General features: G+C 40.5%; 1 protein-coding gene across 5 annotated transcripts in view; it reads right to left on the bottom strand.

The window, feature by feature from the left end:
* Positions 1–10,401: 10,401 nt before the first annotated feature.
* The window catches only part of TASP1 (taspase 1), a 76,674-nt gene continuing 61,754 nt past the window's right edge, over positions 10,402–25,321 (bottom strand). For all 5 annotated transcript variants that reach the window (XM_066177804.1, XM_066177807.1, XM_066177808.1 and 2 more), the window contains exons 12-14: positions 23,845–23,955; positions 20,604–20,677; positions 10,402–10,571 (exon numbers count right to left, since the gene is read on the bottom strand). In XM_066177804.1, coding sequence (XP_066033901.1) covers positions 10,476–10,571; positions 20,604–20,677; positions 23,845–23,955 — 281 coding nt within the window. In that variant the 3' untranslated portion in view covers positions 10,402–10,475. The remainder of the gene's footprint in view (positions 10,572–20,603; positions 20,678–23,844; positions 23,956–25,321) is intronic.

Below are 25,321 nucleotides of genomic sequence, written 5' to 3'. Positions count from 1 at the left end.
GACAATTCCAGGCAACTGAAGCCGCCCTGGTTGATGCCAGTGTCATTCCCGCCTGGTGCAATCCGTGCGGCTGCTCCAGCCCAGCCAAGGAGCCGAGCCCGGCGTGCCCGGAGCCAGCAGGGAGAGGAGTGAATGTGCTGGCACTCAGCACCGGCCTCTGGGTCCCTGAGAACAGAAAGGAGGATGGGCTGAATTTCTGCCTCCCCGAGCAAGGCGGGTTTCGCCCAGAGCGCTTTACTCTCCGCTCTCGCCCCGGGCAGGGTGGGAAGCAGCCCCGCTCCCCACGGTGCCCGGCAGTCCCAGCTCCTGCCTCACACCTCCGGAGCGGCGATGGCTCCATCCGGCACATCCCCAGCACCAGGGGGAGGAATCCCTGCCAGGGATTCACCTGCGGAGACACATCGGGCTGAGCTCTGCCCGGCTCGGGCACCAGCCCTGCTCGCACCTTGGCTCCCAAACCGGCAGGGGAGGGAAGGGAGCAGCACGGTGTGGCCGGTGACACCCGGTTCGTGTGTCGGCGGCGGGGCTGACAGCGTGTCCCCGTCTGTGGTACCCTCCTGTGGCCGGCCCTGACATAGCAGCAGCCCCGCACCTGCCGCGCTCCTGCCCGGCTGGAGAGCCGGGAAGGGCTGAAGGGACCTCTACAGGTGTCTGATCCAACCCCCCTGCCATGAGCAGGGACATCTTCAACCACACCAGGCTGCTCAGAGCCCCGTCCAGCCTCACCCTGAATGTTTCCAGGGATGGGGAATCCAGCCTGTGCCGGCGTTTCAGCACAAGCCTTCATCCGTCCGGCTGCCCTGGCCTGCCCTGCCTCATCCCGAGCGATTTGCATCCCTCGTGTTCATCCAGAGCAACCTCCGAGCCCCCGCAGCGCTGCTTCCTCCCCAGCAATCCCCACACCACCCTCGGTCCTCGGCCCCTGGGAATGGCTCCTGGAGACATCCCAGAGGAGTGGAGCCGCCCTTTCCATAGCTCCCAGTCGGGCGCTGTGTAGGGATGGCGCCTGCCTCTTTTCTCTTCTGATCCGGCGGCTCCTGCAGCTCCTTTCCAGCTGTCTGTGTGCATGGGCAGGACTCGGAGCTCCCACAGCCGTTCCACATCGCCAGCCACCGCCACCAGCAGGCGCAGCCCCTGTCAGCCCTTGCTTGTGGCAACTTTGGGCTGGAAAACCGAAGGAAATGGTGTGGGGGCACCGGGTCCTCATCACTGCCCAGGTCTGCGGCATGCTCAGCTGGCTCTGGGCACTCCTGGTTTTGAAGGATGCTGAAGATGCAGGGGAGCCCAGGGATGCAGGAATTTCCCGACTGGTTTGGGATCCCAGCAAATGGTTCCCCATGCCTCCTGTCTATCATCTCCTTCACGTTCCAAGCGGGAAAAAAAAAGCTGTTCTTGCCGAAGCGGGGGAGGGAGGAGAAGGATTATGATGTTTTTAGCCCTTTTCCGATATGGCAAAGCAATGCCAACAGATGGAGCTGTGCAGAGCGGAGACCGCCGGCTTTGGCGGAGCACGGGGGAAGCAGCAGCCCAGCATGGAATTCGAATTATTGAGCATAACGACAGATGAATCATCTCCAAGCAGGACACAAACTTTTATTTACTATGCTCGGGTGAAAAATAAGTCTGTCAGCAAAGCTATAGGCCAGAACGGGGGAAATCCCAGGGTATCTCCACCCCTTCATGTGAGGATGTTCTGTCCCAGGAGAGAGGAAGGGCTCATCACTGCCCCTCAGCACAGGCTGGAGCCTCAAAGTCCTGGGCTGAACTCACATCATCACTCATCAGAGCTTCACATCAAAAGGATATATCGTGCAGGACTCCTTCCTTCCCCCAGCCTAATCCCAGACTTCAAAGCCTGGACACAAGGGCATGGCACAGAGCTTCCACCCATCATCTCCTTGGAGTTGGATCAAAGTTCTCAGCTAAGGCCTCTTCCCTAAGCCAAGACCACAGGCACACTGTGAAGACTCCAGAGCTCACCAGCAACCAGGAAAGCAGGGATGCAGGAGCAGCAGGATCAGGAGGACAGACAGAGAAAGGAATCAACAGCAGGTGACCCTTTTTGGATTTGTATGCACAGAGAGAGAATTTGAGAGCAGCAGTGTTTCACCAACAAATAAACTTACCTTGTTTAGCTAACTTAGAAGTCCATTGTCGAGTTAGTGCATTTTTTCTTCCTGACAAGATGGACTGAAACAAAATGTACTTGGTAACCTCACCAGCACATGACTAACAAGAACAAGGTCTTGCAGCCTATCTGCATGGGAGATAGAAATAATTAGAATATTTAAGATGAGGAGGAGATATCAGCTCTCATTTGAAAGAATTTTTTCCTTTTTGGTATTTTCAGGTAAGGAGAATTAGTTACGAGGAAGGGAAAAGGGCTTATATCTTCTTTCCAGCCACACAAAAGGTTTCAGCAAAGAAGAAGCAAAAAGCTTATGTGGTCTTTCTCTTACAAGTCCTGATCAAAAAAGTGACTGCATCTACTTTTATGTCATGAATAGAGGACTTTTTTATGGCAAAATTACATGAACATCGTATCTGTCTCTGTAAAAGGACTGCATGAAGGAACACCTTTGGTGGAGAATTTTTAGGGCAGAAAAAATAAACTCACCAGAAAGTACAAAAAGCAGGGATGGCCCCTTTGCCCCCTTCCCCAGCTCCCCTGTTGCCAGCAGGGATGCAGTGCCTTCTTCAGGTGATATTCAATTTATGACTGGCACTACTTTACTGTGTAGGTGATTTTTACCATTTGTGGAAAATCTGAGAAGTGAAAAATATGAGAAATTAAATAGGCAAAAAACTGGTGAAAATAAACGGAAATAAAAATTCAAAAGTTTTGCACCAGCTTAAAAGGTTCTCATTTGTGAATGAAGCTGTTCTGCAATCACTGGATCAAACAATGCCTGGTTCCTTCCACATCTGTGCCAACAGAGATCACAGCAACCTACATTTCAGCATAACTGGGAGAAAATCCTGTACAAAGGCTTTTTTGGGCATGGATCCTCGAGGGACTCATCAGTCTTCTTTCAATTCAGGAACTTGATGTATTTCCTTGTTCTTTCTAGCCACACGCATTCATTTCACAGGGGAAATTTAATTATTGACCCTCTGTTAATAGTATTGAAGTGAAACAAGTGGTGGTGCTGGAGAAAGAGAAAATAAAGATGAAACGAGTGGGGAGAACAGGACATGAAGTGGACATGAATAAAGACAACACATGCACATACAATCCAGGAGCACACTGGCCTGAAAGAACTTGCACCTAGAATTTCCAAATGGACAGTCAATCACACTGACTAGCCAGCCTGGCCACCATTCTTGCTATAAAAAAAAACCCATTAAAATGTAGTTTTTGGAGCCTCTTTTTCAAGGTGGAGACCTCAAGCATTTTCCCAGGCAAATTATTCTGCTGATTCTTGGCAGTGATGCAGAAGGGACAACAGCATGAGAGGAATGGATACAGGCTTTAGTGCCCCCAGTACCCCGAGAGCAAACCCCAAACTGTGGCATTCAGGAAACATCCTGAAGACATTGTGACACATCCTCGGGGCAGGGATCGGGCAAGCTGAGTGGTGCCACTCAGTTTGAGAGGAAAACAAAATCCACAGGTCTTGTTTTCTTCACTCCCTCTCCAGGAGGGGTAAAAGGAAGGCTTTTACCACTTGGTGTGTGCCCTTTGTGAGACCGCCTAACATGGGCTTGTTCTATGGAGGTGAAATGGATGAAGGATTGGAATTAGAACTCGTTTGAAGACAAAGCACAGGGTAGTGTTGAAAACCCACCCATTTCTTCACACACCTGAATGCAACTGGATGCCATTCTCTGCAGCGTTAGTTCCTATTGACTACCTGGCCTGGGCTTGGCACCCCCACAGAAGTAAGAGCATCTTTGCTTTAAATTAATTTGCATGACTTTAAAGTCCACCATTTAAAGTGGAAACGGTTTAGCAAGGCAAAAGCAAAGACATCTTAGTTCAAAACTAAAAAAAAAGTAAAACAAAAAAGTACCAAAATAATAAAACAGCATTAGCTCATACCTGAACCTAAAACTCTGTCCAAGTCACACTTTGGAGAACAGGATAACTCAGTTGCCTTCTGCCCCTTGTGTATGAACAGTGGACTTTTTGCCGGGTTTCCGTTCATCATTTTTAGTTGGGTGTTTCCTTGTTTTTGAGTTCTTTCCTAATTCAGGTACCTCCCCAATGCTGGTCAGGATTCTTGAAACTTATCTGGGAATAACTATTCTTTTGATGTGCAGAGAAGAAACTCAAAACAATGGTTTTTTTCTATCCATTAATCCTTTTCCTTGAGGAATTAATGGAATTGGAGTCATCTAATTGCGGGAGTTTGCAAATCATCTATCATACAGCAATCTCTAGGATTGATTCCCATAAAATCAGCCACAAATTCAATTTTATAAACACGGTGATATTTTTCCAACAAGATCCATGGTGCATTGTAGCAGTTACTTCCAGGGATGGACTGGAAGCAATAAGAACAACATCCAACATGAAGAAGAATCACAGTGAGTAGGATGATGTGAGCAGTTTCATTTAATACCCAATTTAACATCAGCTAAAAGCAAGTCTTTCTGCCTTCCCCATCCCTCTTTCAGCAAAGCATTCCATTGTTTCCTTTACTGCCATGGAGCTGCAGGGCCCAAAAAACATCAGGCCCCTGGCCCAAGAGAAAATTAACCCATCAGGAGAATATTTCCTGCAAAATTTTACTCTTTGGATATAGTCCTGAAGAGAACCACGGCTGCAGAGGTAATTGATACATGAGTAAAACAAACCCAGTTAGGGGAAAATTAATGCATGGCTAATTAAATAGGCTTGGATAGTGATAGACAAAGGCAAATTAAAACACCACTTTCCCCCATATCCTCTTTCCCAGGCTCAATGTTACTCCCTCATCCATAAATCCTTCACTGTCTCCTGCAAGAAGGGTTTGTGGGGTTGTTTTATCACATTTTTTTTCTCACTCGTTGCTACCCATCCTGCTCCTCTACAGCCAGGGCCTTGACACCTGTCCACAGTACAAAACACACGATCACCAGAGACAAAAGGCTTTACCCTTAGCTGCAAAAAGCAGCAGTATTTTCAAGTATGGACAATTTGATCCCAACTTTAAACCAAATCTTAGGCTGACAGGGAGCAGGACCAGATCTCCAGCACGGAATTGCATTGTGTGGCTGTTACCGGTCACAACTCACATTTTAAGGAAAAAATTCTAAAAACTATGTTCAATAGGATTTCTATCAGAGGTACAGTACATGCAGCAGATGTTACAATCCAGGCTGGTGTTGTGGCTTTTTGGCACTTACCTGGGGCACAGTGGTTTGCGACAGGTGAGTTGTACCACGGGAATCCTTGCCTAAGGTTGTGCTCTGGTGGTTTGTTGTTGATATCATTCACACACATGTACCTGAAGTGAAACCAGGGCTGCAGAAATTGTCATCTTTAGGAAAACTTATGGATTATTTATCATCAAAATCATCATCTTTTAGAAAAACAGTGCAGAGAGCCTCTTAGCTCCCTTTAGCACAGTCATTGCCTGTCTACAGCAGATTATTAGCCCAGAGGAGTCTGTGGCTGGTTCTTCCACTTGGCTTGCTGGAGCCCTACACACCCAAAAGATATTCCCAGATAATCCAAAAAATAGGTATGAGTCATCAAAACATCTCACACCACCTCATTTCTGAAGCCTCCAGCACTGGCATTAAGGGACTCATAAAGTTTGAGTCCTCTAAGATGAACACCTCCAAGGATGACATCCTGGCTCCACTGAAGCTGATGGCTGAGCTCCAGGTGACCTCACTGGGGACAGGATCTCACCTCAGACACTTGCCTTCGTGTGATGCTCCCTGAAAATGGCATTTCACTTTGAAAGGCTTTTTGTTTCAGACAGATGAGCTTAGCTGCTCTCCCTCTGCCTTAGTGGGTATTTGCAGCAATACAACATTATCACGGAGACCTCAGAGGCAAGGCAGGGCACAACGGTTTAGGCACAAGGCCGAGGGAAAGCAGGTCTCACTGTGCCTGCTGCTCATGCTAACTCACTCTGTTTGCTTCATTAGGCAGACAGGAGTGGGTAACAAGACACATTTGTTGTGTTTAAATCACAATCAAGTGATGCTAATGCTGTTTACAGGGATGTAGGGCCCAGGTTATGTGGAATGTGCACAATCTAATCCGTGTCACTGTAGAATCTAAAACAATACAAGTCAGTGCACAAGTCCTCCTTATCTCTGTGTTAGCTCCCAATGGAGTGAATAATCAAAGCAAAACCTCCCACAGCCTTCCTGTAAAAAATGAGCAAAAAAGAAGAGGTAAGTTTTATTAATCAGAAATTCTGTCTTTAGACCCACTACAGGAGTCCTTGGCCACAAGCTTCCATATAAAATCTCAACACAATTTCCTGCAAGTTACAGGTTCTCAGCATTTCTTGGCAGATTTGGCCTCTGGCATGTGGCAGTGGCCCTTTCCCAACCCTCCTGCAAGGAATCTACAAAACCTCTGCTTACATCCATGGAGGCTAAAAGCCACAGACATTCTGTGTTTGTCTTCACTTTGCTGCAAACCAAAACAAGTCTTTCACATGAAAACCAAGTGTAATGGAGCAGTTCATACTTTGTCTCTTCAAATATCCCTTGGAAGACGAGCTCTAATAGCATGTGAGGAATACATCAAATCCTTGAAAACCCAGCTTTCTTGATTATTGTCTCTTCTTCTTTTTTTCCTTCAAAACAATTTTGTTTTCCCTCTACCACTTTCCACTGATTTCTGCCCTCCCCTGTTGGTAAATTTATTCTGGATACCCTGCTAACAAGAGCCTTTATTTCCCTACCCAGCTACAGTACAAACTTCCCCTTCAACTCTTCAATTCTCTCCTAAACCTTCTCCTACCAACAAAGCTGACCTGAAAACCAGCCTACGTCATATTTTAATATGAAAAAGTGACTCTCTACTAAGAGGATGGGATGTCAGCCACCCAGAATTACACTGATGCCAATTCTGTTAGTGGTAAATCTTGTAAGAATGAGATTAACTGAGGTGTTCAGTTATTTACACACACAACACTTAAAACTGGCCATGCAATTCAGTGTCTTTCACCAGATAAATCCTACTGCCACTGACTGACAGTACTCTTGATATATCTCATTGATTCCAACAACTCACATAACAACTGGAAGAACAAGGAATCATTAAATTGCAAGCCTTCATTTTACAAGCATGCAAATACACACTTGAGACCTTCCCATCTAATTCTGCATCATTCTGCTCGAAACTGGGTTACAAAGACTGTCCAGCTGCACAATTACCACGTGCCACTGTGAAATATCATACCTGTAATGCCATAACCACCAATTCCTTTGGCTACTTTTTCTATATTCTGCTTTTAATTCACATTTTAAGTAGCAATAGCAGTTACCCCAACCTTGCTAGTAACCCTAGATTTACTACCAGCTTTGTTTTCTTTTAGGCTTCCTTCTTTTCTTCTGTATCGTCCTTTACAGGTGAATGGCTGCAGTTCCCCTAAATCAGCTCCTCTCCTCCTCCACCTCAGTCAAATCTCTCATTTGCCCCTCAGAGGTTAATTTACAAGCAGAAAAGCAGAGTCTTCATATGTACAGAATATAAAAACTGTAGAGTTTTTATTTAAAAAACCCAAACCAACCACCCAACAATCCCCACAACTGGAATTCTAATCACCTCTTCAGATTCTTTAGCGTAACAAGCCTGTCTTCCATAACTTGCTCAGTTGGAGTCCTTTGAAATCACTCATTGTAGGCTCATGCTGCAAAAGCACAGGAGCAAAGTAAGACAAAAAAATGGGTTTGGTTTAGCCTATTAGCAACTTTAAGCAAGAAAATTTATTATGGCAGAAGACTGAGTGGGACTACTCTGGCACCGACCTGTCTGCTGCAAAATCCTCTAGCACCCGTAATTGTGTGTTCGAGTATAAAATCGACAGTACCCAAATTTTATTTCTGTGTATTTCACTTGCTCATCCTTCCTTTATAATTTCAGCAGCTATTGCTGTCAGCTGTGTAATTTCCTCTTGGACTGTATCTGCTTATGCCAGTGGCAATGGTTACTCATCACACAGAGGGCTCACAGACCACGTCACTGCAGGGTCCCTCCTCACCATTTATACTTATATTAAAAGCCTCTTTTAACCTCAAAATAGAACTGGTGGCACAATTAAACCCATAATTAAAGTAGTGTAAGATATTTCACTGGTTTAAGTGGGAGTTTGATGGGAAATTCTACTCCTGTCAGTCTTCACAACAGATACCAAAATTCATACACACTAAGACAGTTCTCATACGTACCTTAGGTAGAAAACTCTAGACCAAAAAGAAGAAAAAAAAATTGATTGGGTTATTGTATAGACACAAAAGTAAAGTAAAAACAAACCACAAAAATCCTATGCTGGAATCTAAACCTCCAAAAAGAGAGATTAGGCAAGGGGAAGAGACAATTTATCAATTTACATTTCACAAGGCGTCCTGCCATGCTTATGGCATGAAAGAGTGAATTTATGCCAAAATTTCTATGATGTCAGTACACAAAAGCACGTTCAGAATAAAAGCAGGCTAACACTGTTCCTACAGCTTTTCTAACAACAAGGCTATTTTCAAATTTGGGTATGTACAAAGCCATATACATCAACTTCAGTTTTTCACTCCCTACACAGTGAAGGGTCCACACAACCATTTCATCATTAACAGTGTCAGAGCAGTTCTAAGGGCTGTGACAACACAGCTTCTGCTGCATCGTTTCTGGAGTGCTGCAGGACAGTCCTTCATTTCCTCAGACCATGAGTGTACCACTGAGGATCCAACCTCAAGTGTTGTATTTGAGCACAAACTATTTCAAGACAGGTACATTCCACCTCGTTGTTGTGCAATCTGCAAAGCTGCTGTTTTATATCATTTGCAGAACTGTGTGGAAGTATCTTCAACTATAGGGCTACACTGAAGTCACAATTAAAAAAAACACACACAGATGACAGTATCTCAATGTATGTTGTAGTATAATAGTGAAAATGAACTCAGGCTATTAAAAAAATTTTATTTTTTCCATGAAAGATTGGTACTACAATCAATATAACAATTTCATCAGTCAAGTATGTCTGTTATAGGCAGGCACAACATTACAAAACAGGCAAGTACAATGCCTGATTAAGCGAATACAGTCTGAATATCTATTCATCCACTATTTCTGAAAACAGTATTATCAAATATCCACCAGGGAAAAAGATGAACTATTTTAGTTTCTCTTTGGCATACTTATCAGGACAATGAATCAATTACAAAAGTCTTCTATTGCTGCCAGTGCTGTGAAGGAAAAAGGACTGAGTGGAAGGTTGTACGTCAGAACTCGCTTTTAGGACTTGGGCAGCCTGGCTGACACATCCAAACCGGTGACAAATGACAGTTCAACTGCCAACGCTCCTTCACGAGGCAGACAAGGATTACATTGTTTTACACTGCAGGTTTGTTGAAGGTATCAAAAGAGTTACAGTAAATTTATGCACAGTACATACATATTACACACAGTTATATAAATACCCATGCTGCGGCCAGACTTGAGGAAGTTGCTTGACCAACACGAAAGCTCAGTGTCAGACCTCCCACCAGCCACTTCATACACATTGCACTTTGCATCCAGTAATATGTTCATTTCTGTACCTCTCTTAAAAATAGATTTAAAGCAGAAGTGAAGAATAATATCGAATCTTTCCATAAACTTTGTTTTCTTATTTACACCGTAATATTCCATTATACATAAAGACTGCGTAACGATACATTATCTTCATAGAGCTTTCTGCAATACATACAGCTTGGAGCTATTAACATCTTGGTTTGGGAACACAGATATGACCTATAAGACTATTTAAAAACAATTTGAGCCTTAATTTTGCTCTAGTTTGTTTCACTGAAACCATTCTTTGAACAACAACAAAAAAAATCCTCCTTATTGGAGAGGAAAAAAACAACTCATGTTTAAACCACCTCTGGATTTCCTTAAACCACTGAGAAACTTAGAAACCATAATCATTTTTGCATAATTATAACGCCACTTCAAAGGCCTGTTACTTTTAAATTTAGAATATGAATGACAATTGTGATCTTATCTTTAAATTATTCTTTGTTGACTTTTGGTTCTTTTTCAACAGAAAAAAATGAAAATGCAATCATTTATCATACATGATCTTTGCACAACTGGGGAGAGTTCCTATTTTATTCGTGGGACAAAATGAACATGCACACAACCCCCAACTCCATTCACAGAGTGAGAACATAAACTACAGCAGCACTTGTCTCGAGTTATGGTGCACATGGTTGCAATACGGAGTATAAAACAAAAGCAGAATTCCCAACATCTGTTAAAACACAAAAAAAGAAAAAAACTTTATTGTACAAAAAGTCATTCACATTCTTTTCAATGAAGTGAAGAATCAGCTGCTTTCTGGACTCTCCAGCCTGCAAACTCCTCCTTCTATTGCCACGGACTGTCCTGCCACAGCTCCAGGAGGAAGTCTTGAAATGTGAGTCTGTGGAAAAGTCAAAAGAATATTACGGACTGAGAAAAGGCAAAATTATGCAGGACAAAGTAAGCTTATAAGTAGTGAACAATTAAGCTGTTCCCTCACTGAAGTCTGAGGACAAACTGCAAAGCAACTTGAAAAGCAACTGAGATTCTTTTCCTATTTTGTTTGCATTAATGTTTAACACATGAAGAGAAAGACCATGGCACATGCATAGAAAAGGTAAATTGGATGTATCAATGCATTGAAAATACAAAGAAATATCCAGAGTGAAGACAAAAGAAAATAATTCTGGCATTTCATTGTTTATAGGTCTATATTTTAGGGAGATTCAGAAGTCTTTACTACCACATAGAGAAATGCACCTTTGAGAAACCTCAGACAGAATTAAACATTTGACAAAGTAACACTTCAGAGCATAAGGCAACTGCAAAGATCAGGTTGCAAGGAAGAAATTTCTCTGCATAAAATACCCACTCATCCACCTAAAAAACTCCAAAGGCTTCCTGTTCCCAACTACCAAATGAATCAGCCCAAAGAACAATTGTGGTTCTGCCAATAGGCATCTTTTCCACAGAAAGTTTTGAAAGCCTTTGAGAAGGCACTGGAATATTTCAGCCAGGAAGTGGGTATGTTTGTCTGTGTACACAAAAATCCAGTTTATAACTGAATTGTAACTCCGTGACCCTAAAAATCTGTTAATGATCCTTTATGTACTGGGGTATGTTTTATTACTGATGGGCAAAAGCATCTGCTTATGAAAAGATACTTTGACTTCCTGTCAAGAGTAATGACTTTTTATCCCCTTTTGCACATGTTTTTACACTGTGAAAACTGCTCCTGTTACATTAAATTAGGAACTAGAAATGATTCCTACTATGGTATAAAGCTCACAACATAACATTGCTGGTGTTTAGAAATGACAGCTTCCTGTAAGTGCAGCCCACCACATATTTGCTTGTACGTACATTATCCTATTTAAAAGATTTAATTGTTGCAAAATGTGTGGCTTGCCATGAGGCAACAGGTTGTCACAAAAACCACAAATATAAAAGTTCAGTAAGAAAAATTTGCATCAATTGAGCAGAAAGTGATTTGAGACTCTAAACTCAGTTCATTGCATTAAAGAAACATTTTGTGTCTTGGGCAGCTTCTTTTAATTCCTTTCTTGATAAGGGCATCCTGGTGCCTGCACTTAGGTGGTCTTGTTTTCAGTTAAATCACAAAATAAGATTTAATTTAAAACATTTCAATGTTTTAATTCTATGGCTAAAACTTTGATCTCTGGCTTTCCTGCTTGATATATGAACATGTTCCTACTTTGAGAACAGTTTCAGTTACAATCGCCATTTACCACTCCAAGAAGAAAATACTCTCTTCAAATCTGTTACAACTTTCCCCAAAATGTAACTGACAATTTTTCTGTAGATGTCATTTCACAGATTTAAAAAACCAAACCAGAAGGAAGAAAATCAAGTGGAAGAAAGGTATTTTTTATTCTATGACTTACAGATCTATGATATTCTTCCAGTTCTGTGAAAGGGTCAAAATGAAAAGTATAAAAGCAGCACTGTTTGATGGGCATAGTAACGAATTTTGTTTCCTCAGAGGAAGAATGCTACTGGTTGTTTAGTGAGGTACTGCAATCACAGCAAACCAGTAAGTTAATCCTAATAATTTTTTGAGCAAGGGAAGGAAAATGTACAAGAGGGGATAAGCAGGTAGTCACTATCTAGTAATACAATAGCAAGTAGCTGTGCTTAAATAGCTGCCTAAAACACATTTCCTATAGAAAACCTAATTTCCTGTGTCAGGAGGAACTCATTTCCCATACACAAGACCCCAAACCACTGTACAGCAGCAGCTGAAGATTTCACTTCCACAGAAACATGGAAACCACATATAACAAAGCATTTCTTAAAGCCTTTATTTGCATCCTGTTTATTTGCATACTTTTTATGATAGAGAAAATACAGACCTGCTTTACACTGACTGCTTTTTATTACTTTCACCAATGGTTGCCTTATGTAGAACAAAAATGAGACAAATCTCAGATGATAATGCTTAAGATGTTACTAAATAAATAATCTGAAAGGATAACATTGCCATGTCAAGACAACTTCAGAAAACTCCCAAGTGAATTCTTACAATTTTATCTCCCTTGTTCTTAACCATAAGAACAAACTCCAGTAAATAAAAAGAAACTTCAAAGAACACTGAATATTTTAAAATGAACCATAGAACTTATTTGTAAAGTTAGTTACATTTTTATATCCCAACATCATATTTTACATTAAGTCCAGATTGTATAGTCAATTAGGTTGATTCTAGAAACTTAAAAATAAAAAAGCAAACAAAAAAGAACGACAAGGAAAGGTTTTAATTGAACTCAATTAGTCTGTCAGCTTTACAAGTTGAATGAGCCCACACCTGGAAGAAATTGTGCCTGGGACCAGAATAAAAAAGGAAAATAAATAATTCTCCTGAATTAATCCTCCACTCAACTCCATGGAAGACTCTTTTTGAGTAAAGCATTTGTCAAAGAATGGTAGATTAAGAATGATGTTGTTATCCACAGTTCAGCTTCATATACAGGCATTTTACAAGAATATTCTGATTTGCTTTGCTTTCCCAGAGAAAAGCAAGGTTGGTGAGGGTCCAAGAGGAGATGAGGTACCTGGGACACCAGTCAGTCACCACAGATTTTTGCTGCAGCTTAAAGGAGGAACCTCTTGCCCACGGTTTCACAGGAAAAAAGGTAAATGCTGAAAGGAACATTTGATCTTTTGCTTCCTACCCCTCCATAAAGCCCAAAGGAACTAACCATCCTTCAGATGCTGATTCTTGCTCCACGTTCTTGCCCTCCAAACACACAGTGTTTCCCTCTTTCCCTCCTAACCAAACCAACATCATGGAACTACTGATCCCCCCAGTTCAGTGCTGGAATGTTTCTCCCAGTGCTTTTTGATGCACACTGCAAAGTTCCCCATTACTTACAAAACCAACAGGTCTTTCTGCTCTGGAATACATGGAATACAACTACTACAGGAACAACATAGAGTTTCATCTTTTTGACTTACATTATTTCATTCCTCATAGACAAGGATTCCATAACAACCTTGAGACCAAGGAATATGAAAAAGGTTTTCTTTTAAAGAGCTGGTCTCCTCCTTCTATTCATATAAAAGTATCAGTTTGTCACAATAACTTGAGAAAATTTTTCTTTCTTTAAAACCATAAATACAATGTAAAATGAATATATAAAATTTAAGCCAAGAGACAGGCAGTGCTGCATGAGAAAGCTGAAATCAATCAAATGGTGCCAAGAGGACAGAGTACAACTACCAGATGGCAGCACATTCAGTTCTTAAGCAAATCTAGGGAGTATTTCATGTGTTTAGCACTCTTATTACACACTCAGGATGTGCTTTAGACAGAATAATTTATAAAACAAACTTTTTCCATTCATTACACTATAGAGATGAAACATAATGAAAGACCAAGGACACCATATCCTTAAGGAAATTGCTTTCTACAACTTTGCTCCCTGAAAGAAAAGAGTATCACCAAATCCACATACTCTTTAGAAATTTGGAGCCTTCTAGCTGGGTACACACTTCCACCATCAGGACCATCTGACCACACATTCTGAATTTATTTTCTAAGCAGTAAGAGCCCGTTTTGGCAGCAACACTGCAGCTCTGTCTCCCGGTAATCTCTCCTCCTGATTTGTATGTACACCTGTAGTATGGCAGGAGGAAGGTGCCCCACTAAATATTGGCAACTGCTACTACTGGAGAATGCCACGTGCATCATGTTGGATGAAACCTCAATAAAGAAAAAAATGGGGAAAATAGAAAGAGAGGCTCCAGAATACTGTCCTTGTTGGGAAACAACAGAACAACACAGCGATGGGACACTTCTGATCTCACTGTCCTGAAAATCATGATTTTACATACAGGTTGCTTAGGAAGTTAAGTTTTCCAAGCTCAGATTCATTCTGTGGGTTAAGTATATTACTATAAACTACTGATGTATTTAACTAAATCATTCACACCTGCATCAAGACATCCTAAAGACACACACCAACCAATCATCCAATCAGGTCAGCATCCCAGGGTTTTGTAGAGGCATTCCAAAACCTTGTCATGAATCTTCAGGTGTGATCCATATCATTGTGAATTACAGGCACGAAGTCCGGTTATTTCATTTATATTTGCATACTTGCACACACAGTCCCACCTTCCCTACTCCACTCTATCAGCCAAATCCAAGGAGAGTTCCAGAACTACTGGCTTTATGCAAGAACCCAACCCAAAAAGTGAACTTATCTTCTCATCTCAGAGCCAGTTCATTTCCATGAAAGTCTACGAGCCAAACATTTTAAGGGTATCTTAGCACTGAAGGTTATTTCCAACAAATAGAAAAACCTTATTTTTATGAGAGAACTGGATGGTCCACTGTATGCACACAGCAGTTTTCAAATGAAAATTTCTGACTGATTCCCCAGTCTCCAGACAAGAGTGAGGATTAAAGAAAATAAGAACAGTGACATATACTTTTCCTGTCTCATGAAGTTATAAGACTGTCTCTGTAGTCTGAAATGAATGACTGAATTATTTGACTTCATATTTCTGCTCACTAAACAAGCTCAGTAATTTTTTCCACTAATTTTCAAATTAGAATTAGGATTCTTCCAAGATGTGTTTCTTCACCCAATGAGCACTGGAAAAGTGCCCTTCTCTTGACAAAGGGCTTTCACAGACCTTACACTCACAGAGTCAAATACAGAAGCTCATGCTGAAAAAACCAACAACAATCGCTACAATCAGTGTTTGTCACATGTATCACTTCAAACACAGAGGGAAGGACTTCTGCTAAATTTTACAGCGCCAGTAAAGGCAAATAAATCTGATGATGACAGCTTACATCTCCACAGGAAAAGTGAACTGGAGATGGTCTCCCTGTCCACCATGTTTGCTCATACCGGCAAATGAAATTAACTGTCAAAGATAAAAGTTTCTGTTTGCACGCTGCAACCACAACATTTGGTGTGGACAGCAGTTGCTGCTGATGGATGTTTTCAAACTCAGCAATATGCAACACCCTCCGCTCTCTGCTGCACCACGTCTTGCAAAGCAATGTGAATTTGGTTCGTTTGAGAATGGAAAGAATGGCTTATGTAGCTTTGCATTATTAAAATCTCCTATAACATAAAGCTTAGCAGTTTGCGTTATAACAACTGAATAGCTGCCAAAAGGAGATTTAAACTGGCAACTGAATTGGATTATATTCAATATTGCAACTGGGCTTTTAAAATTTGCTGTCTAAGTCAACCAGCTGTTGGAAAAACTAAAACCTATGCGTCTGAACTACTACTCAAAAATATTGCAACATTTACAGCAATTGCCAAAGTTTGCAACATTTATAAAGATCATATAGCAGATTTATAAATACTAAGAAATACAGCAAGCCGATAAATTATTTCAAATACTTACACAAGATAAATTACCAAAATTGCATTTTGCTGGTACTGAGACTGGATCCTGCATTGGAAAAAAAGCACTTTGACTTCAAATACTACTGAAAACAAACTGAGGAATTACCTATCTTCAAGCAGAAACCTCAGCCACCACCAACTACTCTCAATCACCATGACAAGACACTTGTCAGATCCAGGAAAAAGTAAGTATCCCAGCCACTTACACTTTCTGCATACAAAATACTGCAGGACTTGAGAAAACAAATATTCTGCAGACCCTGCCTGAGATAAAAGGGCTCCTGTCTGATTATGCACAGATACACAACACTAAATCAAAGAAAGGCTGCCTACCCATAGCCAGAACCTTCAAGAGATGCCATTGGTATGTGAACTCACATTGCAGGCATACGCTGCACTCTCATTTGAGATTGAAGAATTTATTTTCCTTTGAAGCACCCTCCACTGAGCAAGCAGACATGGAACAAGAAGATATGAATTCTCTGTAACTAAGAGAAGTCAATTAACTTGTGCAACCTAACCATTAACAACCTTCCTCCCCATTCCTCATTTTAATCTAAAAATCACATTATGGGTGAAGGAATTATTTCTTCCCATCCCAAATTATATGGCAGAAGGTCTGCAAGCCCTTTGTGCAAACTGACACTGAAACTGCTCTACTAAATGCTACATAAACTGTTAAGACCCGAAGTACTGCACATCATCCATGATCATATGGACAGAGCTGCAAGAACCAACACCTTAGAGAAGAGCTGCTCCTCCAGTGGTGACAACAAAAATGCTTAAGTTCTCAGAACATAACCCAGCCAGTTCAGGAAAACAGGAAAAGAGAACTGAACTCTGCCAGAGTAAGGTTAAAGAAGTCAGAGCCCCAGTAACAGGGTGACCTTCTTAGCTGATGACATGATCAGTTGTTAGATCTATTATAGATCCATAGAAAAACCCCAGGCATCTGGAAGGTTGTTCTGAAAACCAACTAGTATCTCAGAAGGAGAAGAAAATTTGGACTGGAAAAAGAAATAATTGCTTATCAAGGATCTTAAATCCATATCAATTAATTCATGAGTCAACAACACAATAACAACAACAACAAAATCTCAGTTCATGCAGTTACTTAATCCCCAGTCCTTCAATCTACAAGTCATAACCTTTGTGGATGCAGCAGCTACTGCTCCAAAAGGAGCTGAGTGAGTACAGAGAATCCACAAACTAATATTTTCTATCTGCTTCCATGTATTCTCACAGCTGCAGCCAGAAACTTCCACTGCAGCCCAGAATATTCCAACAGCCTCACTAACAGACAGAAAAAGCTGAGCATCAGCTACTGTGGCAATTCTACCATCACAGAGGTGGCGATACAAGACCTGGCTTCAAGAGATCTTGGGAAGCCCACTCATCTTCCAACGAACAGGGCTGATCTTGGAACAATCCGTCCCAGTACTGCTGCAGGAAGGAGGTTTGGCTCCAGCAGCTCCTAAACCAGAGAGTATCTGCCCCTTAAGCTCATGATAACTGAGGCACCCAAGCACCAGCCTGGGTCAGGTGCAGCACCTGGTGGTGCAGGTTAGTTCAGGAAGTACAGGAGAGAGCCAAAATGTTCAGATGAAAAGCTTGTGTCCTTGCACATCCAATTTGTGACAAATGCTGGCACCAAGTGATTATGAAACTGCTTATGTTGAGAATGATGACAAGAAAAAAAGAAAAGCACAGTTGAACCAGGTAAGATATGCCTTGGTTAGCTCTTTGTGGCAAGTCACTGAGGGAAGCCACTGGGACATCCACTATGCAGGTGCTGCAGATGACATTTCCAGAACTATGAGTGGTGGAGGAGCTGAAATAGTTCCAGCATTAAGAAAGAGCTGGTAGGACACACAACCAGAGGTGACTGTGTCAGCAATAAGAGGTGAACTTAGCTCATCTGGCAAGGTTATGCAGGATTTTTAAAGCAACACTCAACTAAACACTTCAATCCAACAAGAAATGGTGAATTTTCCAGGCAACTAGTTTTTTTTTAAAAATAAAAGACTGGACACCTCTCCAGAAAGTATGCTCCAAATCAAACCACTATTAGTGCACAGCTCTTGCAGGCTCAGCCACTGGGTGCTGGTGAGCTAACATTCAGGCAGCCCGACCGGCAGGTGAGGGGCCAGCTGCAGAACCCAGTCTTGCCTCAACTGGGAGTGAACAAACCCCTGGTGCAAGGGTACTTCCAAATCAGGAGAGCTCACACTGCTAGAAGCCAGAAGCACCAGCAGGTCAGGGTGCACAAACCACTTCAAGTCTCCAATTCCACTTTCCTGTCCCACTCCTCTTTCAAGGAGTTGCTGACAGGTAACTGGTTGTCTCCATGTCTTGAGCACACCAAGGTGCAGGTGAGCTGCATCTACCTTGTGTTTGCCTTGGAGGAAAGGCATCCTGTACCTCCACAGTTTCCACCTGGGGTTCAGAACAACCATTTTCTGCATCCTATTAGGAATTGCATTAACCTCCCATGCCCAAAGAATCACACTAAGATAGTAAAGCAGGCTCCTTTTCTCCTTAGTATGTACCCTCTTATATGATTCTGATATTAGCCTAGTTCATAACAGCAGATACTTTAAAACCTCCTCACTTTTTAAGTCTTGCTTTTGCTTCACATTCATTAAATTGTTGATTAATTTGAACCAGTTCAAAATCAGCCAATGTGACAAGCCCTCAGTTTAAGAACAAAACACAAGTCCTAGACTCGTGAAAGAAATAAAACCTGAAGGTCTTTACCACCCTAGAAAAACAGGAAAGCAAATGTTTCCTTACAAGCTGCTGCCTAATCATTTTGCTATGGTCCTCATAAACAAGTGATATTTTATACTTTTATGAACTCTTATGCCATTATCCTTTCATGGCAAGCAGTCAAAATTAACTGTAGCAAAACAGTCACTCAATTAAAGAACAGAGATTTTTTTTTTCACTTGCAATACATTGTGTTCTATTTCAAGCCCAGTTTTCCATCTATAACTTAGTCCTAGTTGTAGCAGAATAAAATTCCAGCTTTTATGACAGAAGACTTTTTTTGATCAATAGAAGTCAGCAGCAAAAGCATTTGTGGTTTTTCTCTGGAAAGCATTTGTGGCCACAGACTCAAAGAATGAAGAAAGGGAGGGGGATTAACTCTTCAGTGAAGGTCAAAAACATAATTTAAAAGTGAACCAAGAAGAGCAGCTGTGTCTGTCAGCACAATCAGGATTACCAGCTGGAGAATTTACCAGCAGTATGAAAACAATGCACACCAGATGTCAAATGTTGCAACTGTGAGTAGGAAAGCAACTCTGGGCATGGCACTGTCATGTTAATACTCATTACCAGACAGATTTCATATTTAGTATTTATTTATTAATTAGACACTGCCAGGAAGAAACAATAACATTTTGAGCTTCAGTGCAAGTCGGAGGCAGGTGTCCACACTGGAAATATTTAACATCCTTTATTCGCAGTTATTCTTTCACTGCAAACACAAGAAAACAATTTTAAAGCTAACTAGCAAATACTAGAACATCTGTGGCTGAACTTGCTTTAGTTTCACCCAGTTCAATCTGAGCTTTTAACTTCAGTTTGGACTTTTTTTCAACTAAATACGTAATAAATATTAAGAAAAGAAGTAAAACCACACTCAATTTCATGTATAGCTATCTGGAAAGAATTGTCCCCAAGTTATTCAAAAGTGAAGCAAATACTTCACTTACACCTCCACTAGCACTTCCTTCATCAGCTGCTTGTTATCTTTCTTGTCTTTCTGGGGCATCCTTGTCTTTTTTTTTCCTGCACATTTTATGCCTTGAAGATGAACTCATCCATTCCAGTGCTTGAAACAGAGGGTTACACCAGTTTTGCTATGTAAAATATCTGATGTTCATTGTCTTTTTTTGTATATTCCTGTATTACCTTGGCCACATCCCCCTTTGCATTAACACCTACAGGAACCATGACTGTCATGGGCTTGGTTAATCCCTGCTCCTTGATCATGATGTGGCAGAATTTACCGGTTTTCGTTGTTAAATTCGATTTTAACGTAATATTTCACTCATTAAAAATCAATCCTAAGGCTCCAAGAAACTGAAAATATGGATGGTAATATTGGAATTATTTACCACAGAGGCTATTCTAGGAACTTGTTTGAAGTTTGTTTTATATCTTCCTTGATGGTGCAGTTGCTTTATCTGGAGGAAGACGTGCTCACAGAAAAATATGGTACCAGCACAACTGAATCAAGATGAATAAAGTCATTCAAATACAATTACTGTCAGCAGAGGGAATGGACATGTGTTTGTGGCACCTTATCCTGACGTGGAATATATGTTAGTATAGGGCTGTTAACTGCTGCAATTAAAAAAGAGAAATTAGAAATGCCTAATCAATGGACACATTTAACTTCTTATGCAACCATTACTTCTTCTGTTCTCTTAAAGAAAGGCATTTCTTAGATATTTCATTATCATTCATTCAAATTCTCCTTAGCTTCTGCACTCATTCTACTGTATTATAGCCTGTTCCTCATGACTTGCCTTAGCTTTGCCATCCTGTGCAGACATGTATCCAACACACATGCTCTCTGTTGTATGGCTCCACAGAAATTCCACTGCAAAGGAAAATGCAAGAAGTTACAAAAAGGCCTTGGTTTAAAATACAAACATGCACAAATACTCAAGTCTGCAATATGGGAATTGAAGATCTAGAGCAGGCAGGAAAGACATCAGCTAAAAGCAAAATTATCCTGCAGAAAAAGGAGGAGAGGTGTCTGATGGAATCAAAGTAACATGCACAATAAAATATTTCTGGCAAAATCAGAGGAAGTCCTGCATTCAAAAGTATGCTGAATTCCAACAGCAGATGAAAACACTCCCTTTCTCTGTGGATAGTGTAAAGGAGCACCAAAGGTGAGAGAGGAAAGAGAGATGAAGAAGAAACCTCTATCAAAGCACTCTCAGGTCTGATAACCTGGACTTCCAGCACCAGGGACACAACATCAGCTCTCTGGTACTGCATTCACAGCTAATTTAGGATATTAGTGTCAAAGACCCTAAAATTGTCTACAATTTAGGATATCAGTGTTAAAGACCAACTGTCATGTTTGCAGTGAGAACAATTAAGAAAACTCATCACTGCTCACATGGATTGTTAATGCCTGTTAATCCAGTAAGGTGCTGTCCTGAAGTCTAGAAGTTTCCTCATTTATTATTTGTTTAACAGCCTGTTCCAGTAATCCTTAATTGCCTGATACATATGCAGGTATCTTTATGTACACAAACACACTCCTACTCAGCTGCAACACAAAATTCAGAGAAAGAGCACATTATGTGTATGTTCAACATTATTTGTATGTCAGTGGAGCTTTATAAATTGCCACAGTTTTCGTCCTGCTGTCATGGTCATTTTTCTTTGTGTAAATAAAGTCCGGAATTTGGAAGAGGGGAAAGAAAAAAAAGACCAGCTGATCAGAATTCAAAGCATTTCACAGAATTCTGTAAAAGGTTTAAAAAAAATGCACCCAAGCACAAATTCTTCCTCTGGATTATGAGAGGTGTCTCACATGAATTACACAAGATGCCATGAACAGACATTTCCACGTATTTCTGTTGAGAGTGACTTTCACATACTGCAAAAAAAAAGCATCACTAGATGGGTTTAAAACTTTCACTCCTTCCTATTCCTCATGTTCCTTTAACGTGGCTGATGAAGGTCACAGCCTGCTGAGCACACTTAATCCTTTGAACCACTTCTCCTTTGCATAGCAATGAAACCAGAGCAGGAGGATCAAAGGTGGGATGATCCCAGCAAGACTACAAGATTCTGACAGATACGCAGATATGATCATAAAAGAAGAATGAACTCCATCGAGGTGTGTGCTCTGCTCCCCTGTAACAGACTCAGGACTGATAGCACCAAAGGTGAATCAAAAGCTTTCAGAGAGTTAAACACATCCAGCACAATCAATGTGTGCTTTTTTTAAAGATAAATTTAATCCCATCTTTCAATTTTGAGAAGTTGGGAAACAGTTCAGGCCAAATACCTCCAAAACATTATATTTTTGCCTTTGATAGCTATCAAAAGTAGCCTGTACTAGCACAAACCTTGGTTATTGTTAGCCATTACAAGTAGTTAACTATAATGAAAATTCTAAATTACATGTGAAACATCTTCAGATAAGTATATTTTCAACCATTTAATAAGTCACTTCCTTGCCATTTGTTTCAATATTAAAAAGAAAGAAATAAAGATGATCCCTGTAACAAAGACAAGAGCATTTCTTATTTAATACACAAAGTTTTTCAGTATTAACCAAATTATTTTGAGTCCAAACAACAGAAATACTACAGATGTTTAATTATGTATTATCTCTGCATTCATTATAAGGCAGGAAATTTCAAAGGTACAGAAAAAGTACTGTGTTACAGTTAATCTCAGTGTTATTTCAGTGGAAAGAAAACCAAAAATCAATGGACAATTAGACTTTACTTGTGATGTACGTTACATGGGGATTTTATAAATGAATTTTTGAGGAAAAAATGCCAAATGTTCATCAACAGAATATGTTCTCCTACATGACTGACAAGCATTAAATGAATAGAAAAAAATTCTCTCACTTCTATATCTCAGGAATTGAAGGTTAAGTTGATCTTGTTTGTTCTTACTTAATGAGACTTGTATTTTCATTTTCTTAACTTTTTTTAAGGATAGAATTTATGTTGCAGGATGCTGTTGCACTAGATAATGTCACAATTGGGTAAATAATAATAAAGCAGAGTATTATACAAAGGAAAACCACTTTAATTCTGGTAACATAACCTCAATCTATATTACACAGGTCAGTGTGACCCAATAAAAAGCACATAGTTCCACATCTGAGGAGCACCACAGGAAAGGAGATGGCACAAGTGTCATCCTGAAGTAATTCATACGCCCCCAGTCCCAAATTCCTTCCCTTAAAGAGGCTTTATAGTCTCAGGGCTGTATTTCCACCCTGTCCTGCTCGTGGTCTACAGCCATCAGTTCCCATCTGTATCTCCCACACAAACCACGGGACAGTTTTCCGTAATAGACTTTTCTGCTATAAAGCAGCAAGACAAGGATTGTGTTTCCAGGACAGAAACAGGGATGAAGGGATGTAAAGCCCTTTGGGAACCAGCCAGCTACTGCTGGAGGTGAAGTCCAGGTGATTTCAGTATAAGCAGCAGCAACTCCCGTTTGGTGCGAATGCAAAGAGTCACTGAGACTTATATAAACTGATTTTCCTGGCCATTACCAAGAATAAAAAATCATGAACAACTTTCCTTATAAATTTTAAGTGTATCCTCCAAATCCACACATTTTCTTCTGCAAGAAGGAGGAATAAAGAACTTCTCAGAAAGCATTTTTCACAAATAAGCTACTGGGAAGCAGTAAACAGCTACATGCATTACCCCCAGCTATAAATGCAATTTTTCCTATGAGGAAAAATTTCTGCCTCTCCACAAGCAACTATTATATCTATGTCATAGATTTAGAAGGACCCCACACAACCCTCTCAGTGACAATTCTGCTCAGAAATAATGAGTCAGGAAGAATGCTCTTTTCTGGAGTTTTATTAACATTTGCCTTGTTTGTTCCCTATTTCGCTTTCTAGACTTTAGGAAAATGCAAAAGAATGTCAATTCCTTTTTGTACAGAGATTTTACTTCACCCTTCACTTTGAGTGAGCACCCAGCTGACTGGGTTAAAATTAAATTAAAATTAAATTAGAATTAAGAATGAGTAAGAATTTCTTACCTAGTAAAGTTGGCTTTTCCTGTGAGGACTCAGGCTCTGCTGAACACCTGCAGGAGCGGAGAACTATCACACCTCCAAGCACACCATCTTCATTGGCCAGAAAAGGTGAACCTGGGCAAAACCATTGGGGAGAATTATTTGCAACAGGAATAGTCTCTTGGGCTTTTTTTCTTTTTGATCTGACTTTCTGCTTTTCCCCTTTCAGCTCGTCACTAAGGGTTGAAAAGATTGACAGATCAAACAGTGCTTTTACAAAAGCATCAGTTCTCCTTTTTCCTAATGTTTGAAAAGAATGATTTTTCTACAGTGTTAATCTACCAATTCACCAGTAATCAAAAAAATGAAGAGCTACGTGGAATAAAACAAAAATATTGAAAATTACATTCATGAGTGCAAATCTATTTGTTCATGGATCAAGGAAAATACAGTAATGAAAAATGGAGTGTCAAGCTGAAAAAAAATTATGACTCAATATTTAGTTCATTCTGTTCTATAATTATGACAAAGACATGCCTAAAAATCAAGCAAATTTAGGTCATTTTTACAGTTTACTCATTTTTGCCAGTTTAAAGCCCTTTGTACAGAGACATCATCAAACTGCTATAGTGTCTGCCTTGCTGTTAGACGAATACTAGCAGAAAAGCCTAAGCACATCCTTTTTACACTGGCTCCTCTGTTGTTAATTTAAGACATAGGATATAAAAGTCTATCAGAGGCTGGAAAAGCTTTAAAGATAGCTGAACCAAGCCTAAGTATTCTTTCTCTGGTTTGCAATTCGAAATAAGATCCCTATAGCTTTAAATGTGGAAACAATGGTATAATTTACGTACAATTTAAAATGCCTCGAGCCACAAAATTAATCAAGTCCTTGCACTTAGGCCCATAGACATCCTAGTTAAACATCTGCATTATACTGTCATTTAAAATTGAACACACAATTGGAACAGCCATTTAATGTAATTCTTTTCAATTCTTTCTTTTAAATAAATTAGTGTACAGACACTGTAATTTGCAAGCCACCAGAACTTTTGAGCAGATCTATTCATTGGACTCCTTTAACTTGCCCACAGCTATTTGTATGATTAAAATTACTCCTCTAATGCAAATAACAACAACGAAACAGCCCAATAAAATCCAACTTCGAGCTTTACCATAAAGAAAGCTAAAACCTTAATTGTGTTTTCTCTAAACATTAGAGGAGCCTTCAAAAGTGATACATGGTGGTCACTGCAATAGAAGCCCACGTTGCAGGAAAATAATAAATGCAGTATGCTTAATAAGCAGTAATATCTTTAATGATCTAATGCAAACAGATATTATCTTTAAAGTGCCACTTGCTTTGTAAAAGAATTATTACTAGTTACAGTTAGAGCTCCTGTATTGCTCACCGACTGTGACCAAATGCCTGTGAAACAAGAATGCAGCCCATGATAAGGTAATGGATAACAAACCAGGAAAATATGTTTGGTTAAAATAG

The sequence above is a fragment of the Chamaea fasciata genome, unplaced genomic scaffold, assembly GCF_029207755.1.
Source record: "Chamaea fasciata isolate MVZ Bird 193981 ecotype frontalis unplaced genomic scaffold, bChaFas1.0.hap1 SCAF_3, whole genome shotgun sequence".
NCBI lineage: Eukaryota > Metazoa > Chordata > Aves > Passeriformes > Sylviidae > Chamaea > Chamaea fasciata.
This window is presented reverse-complemented; position numbering and strand designations above follow the sequence as displayed.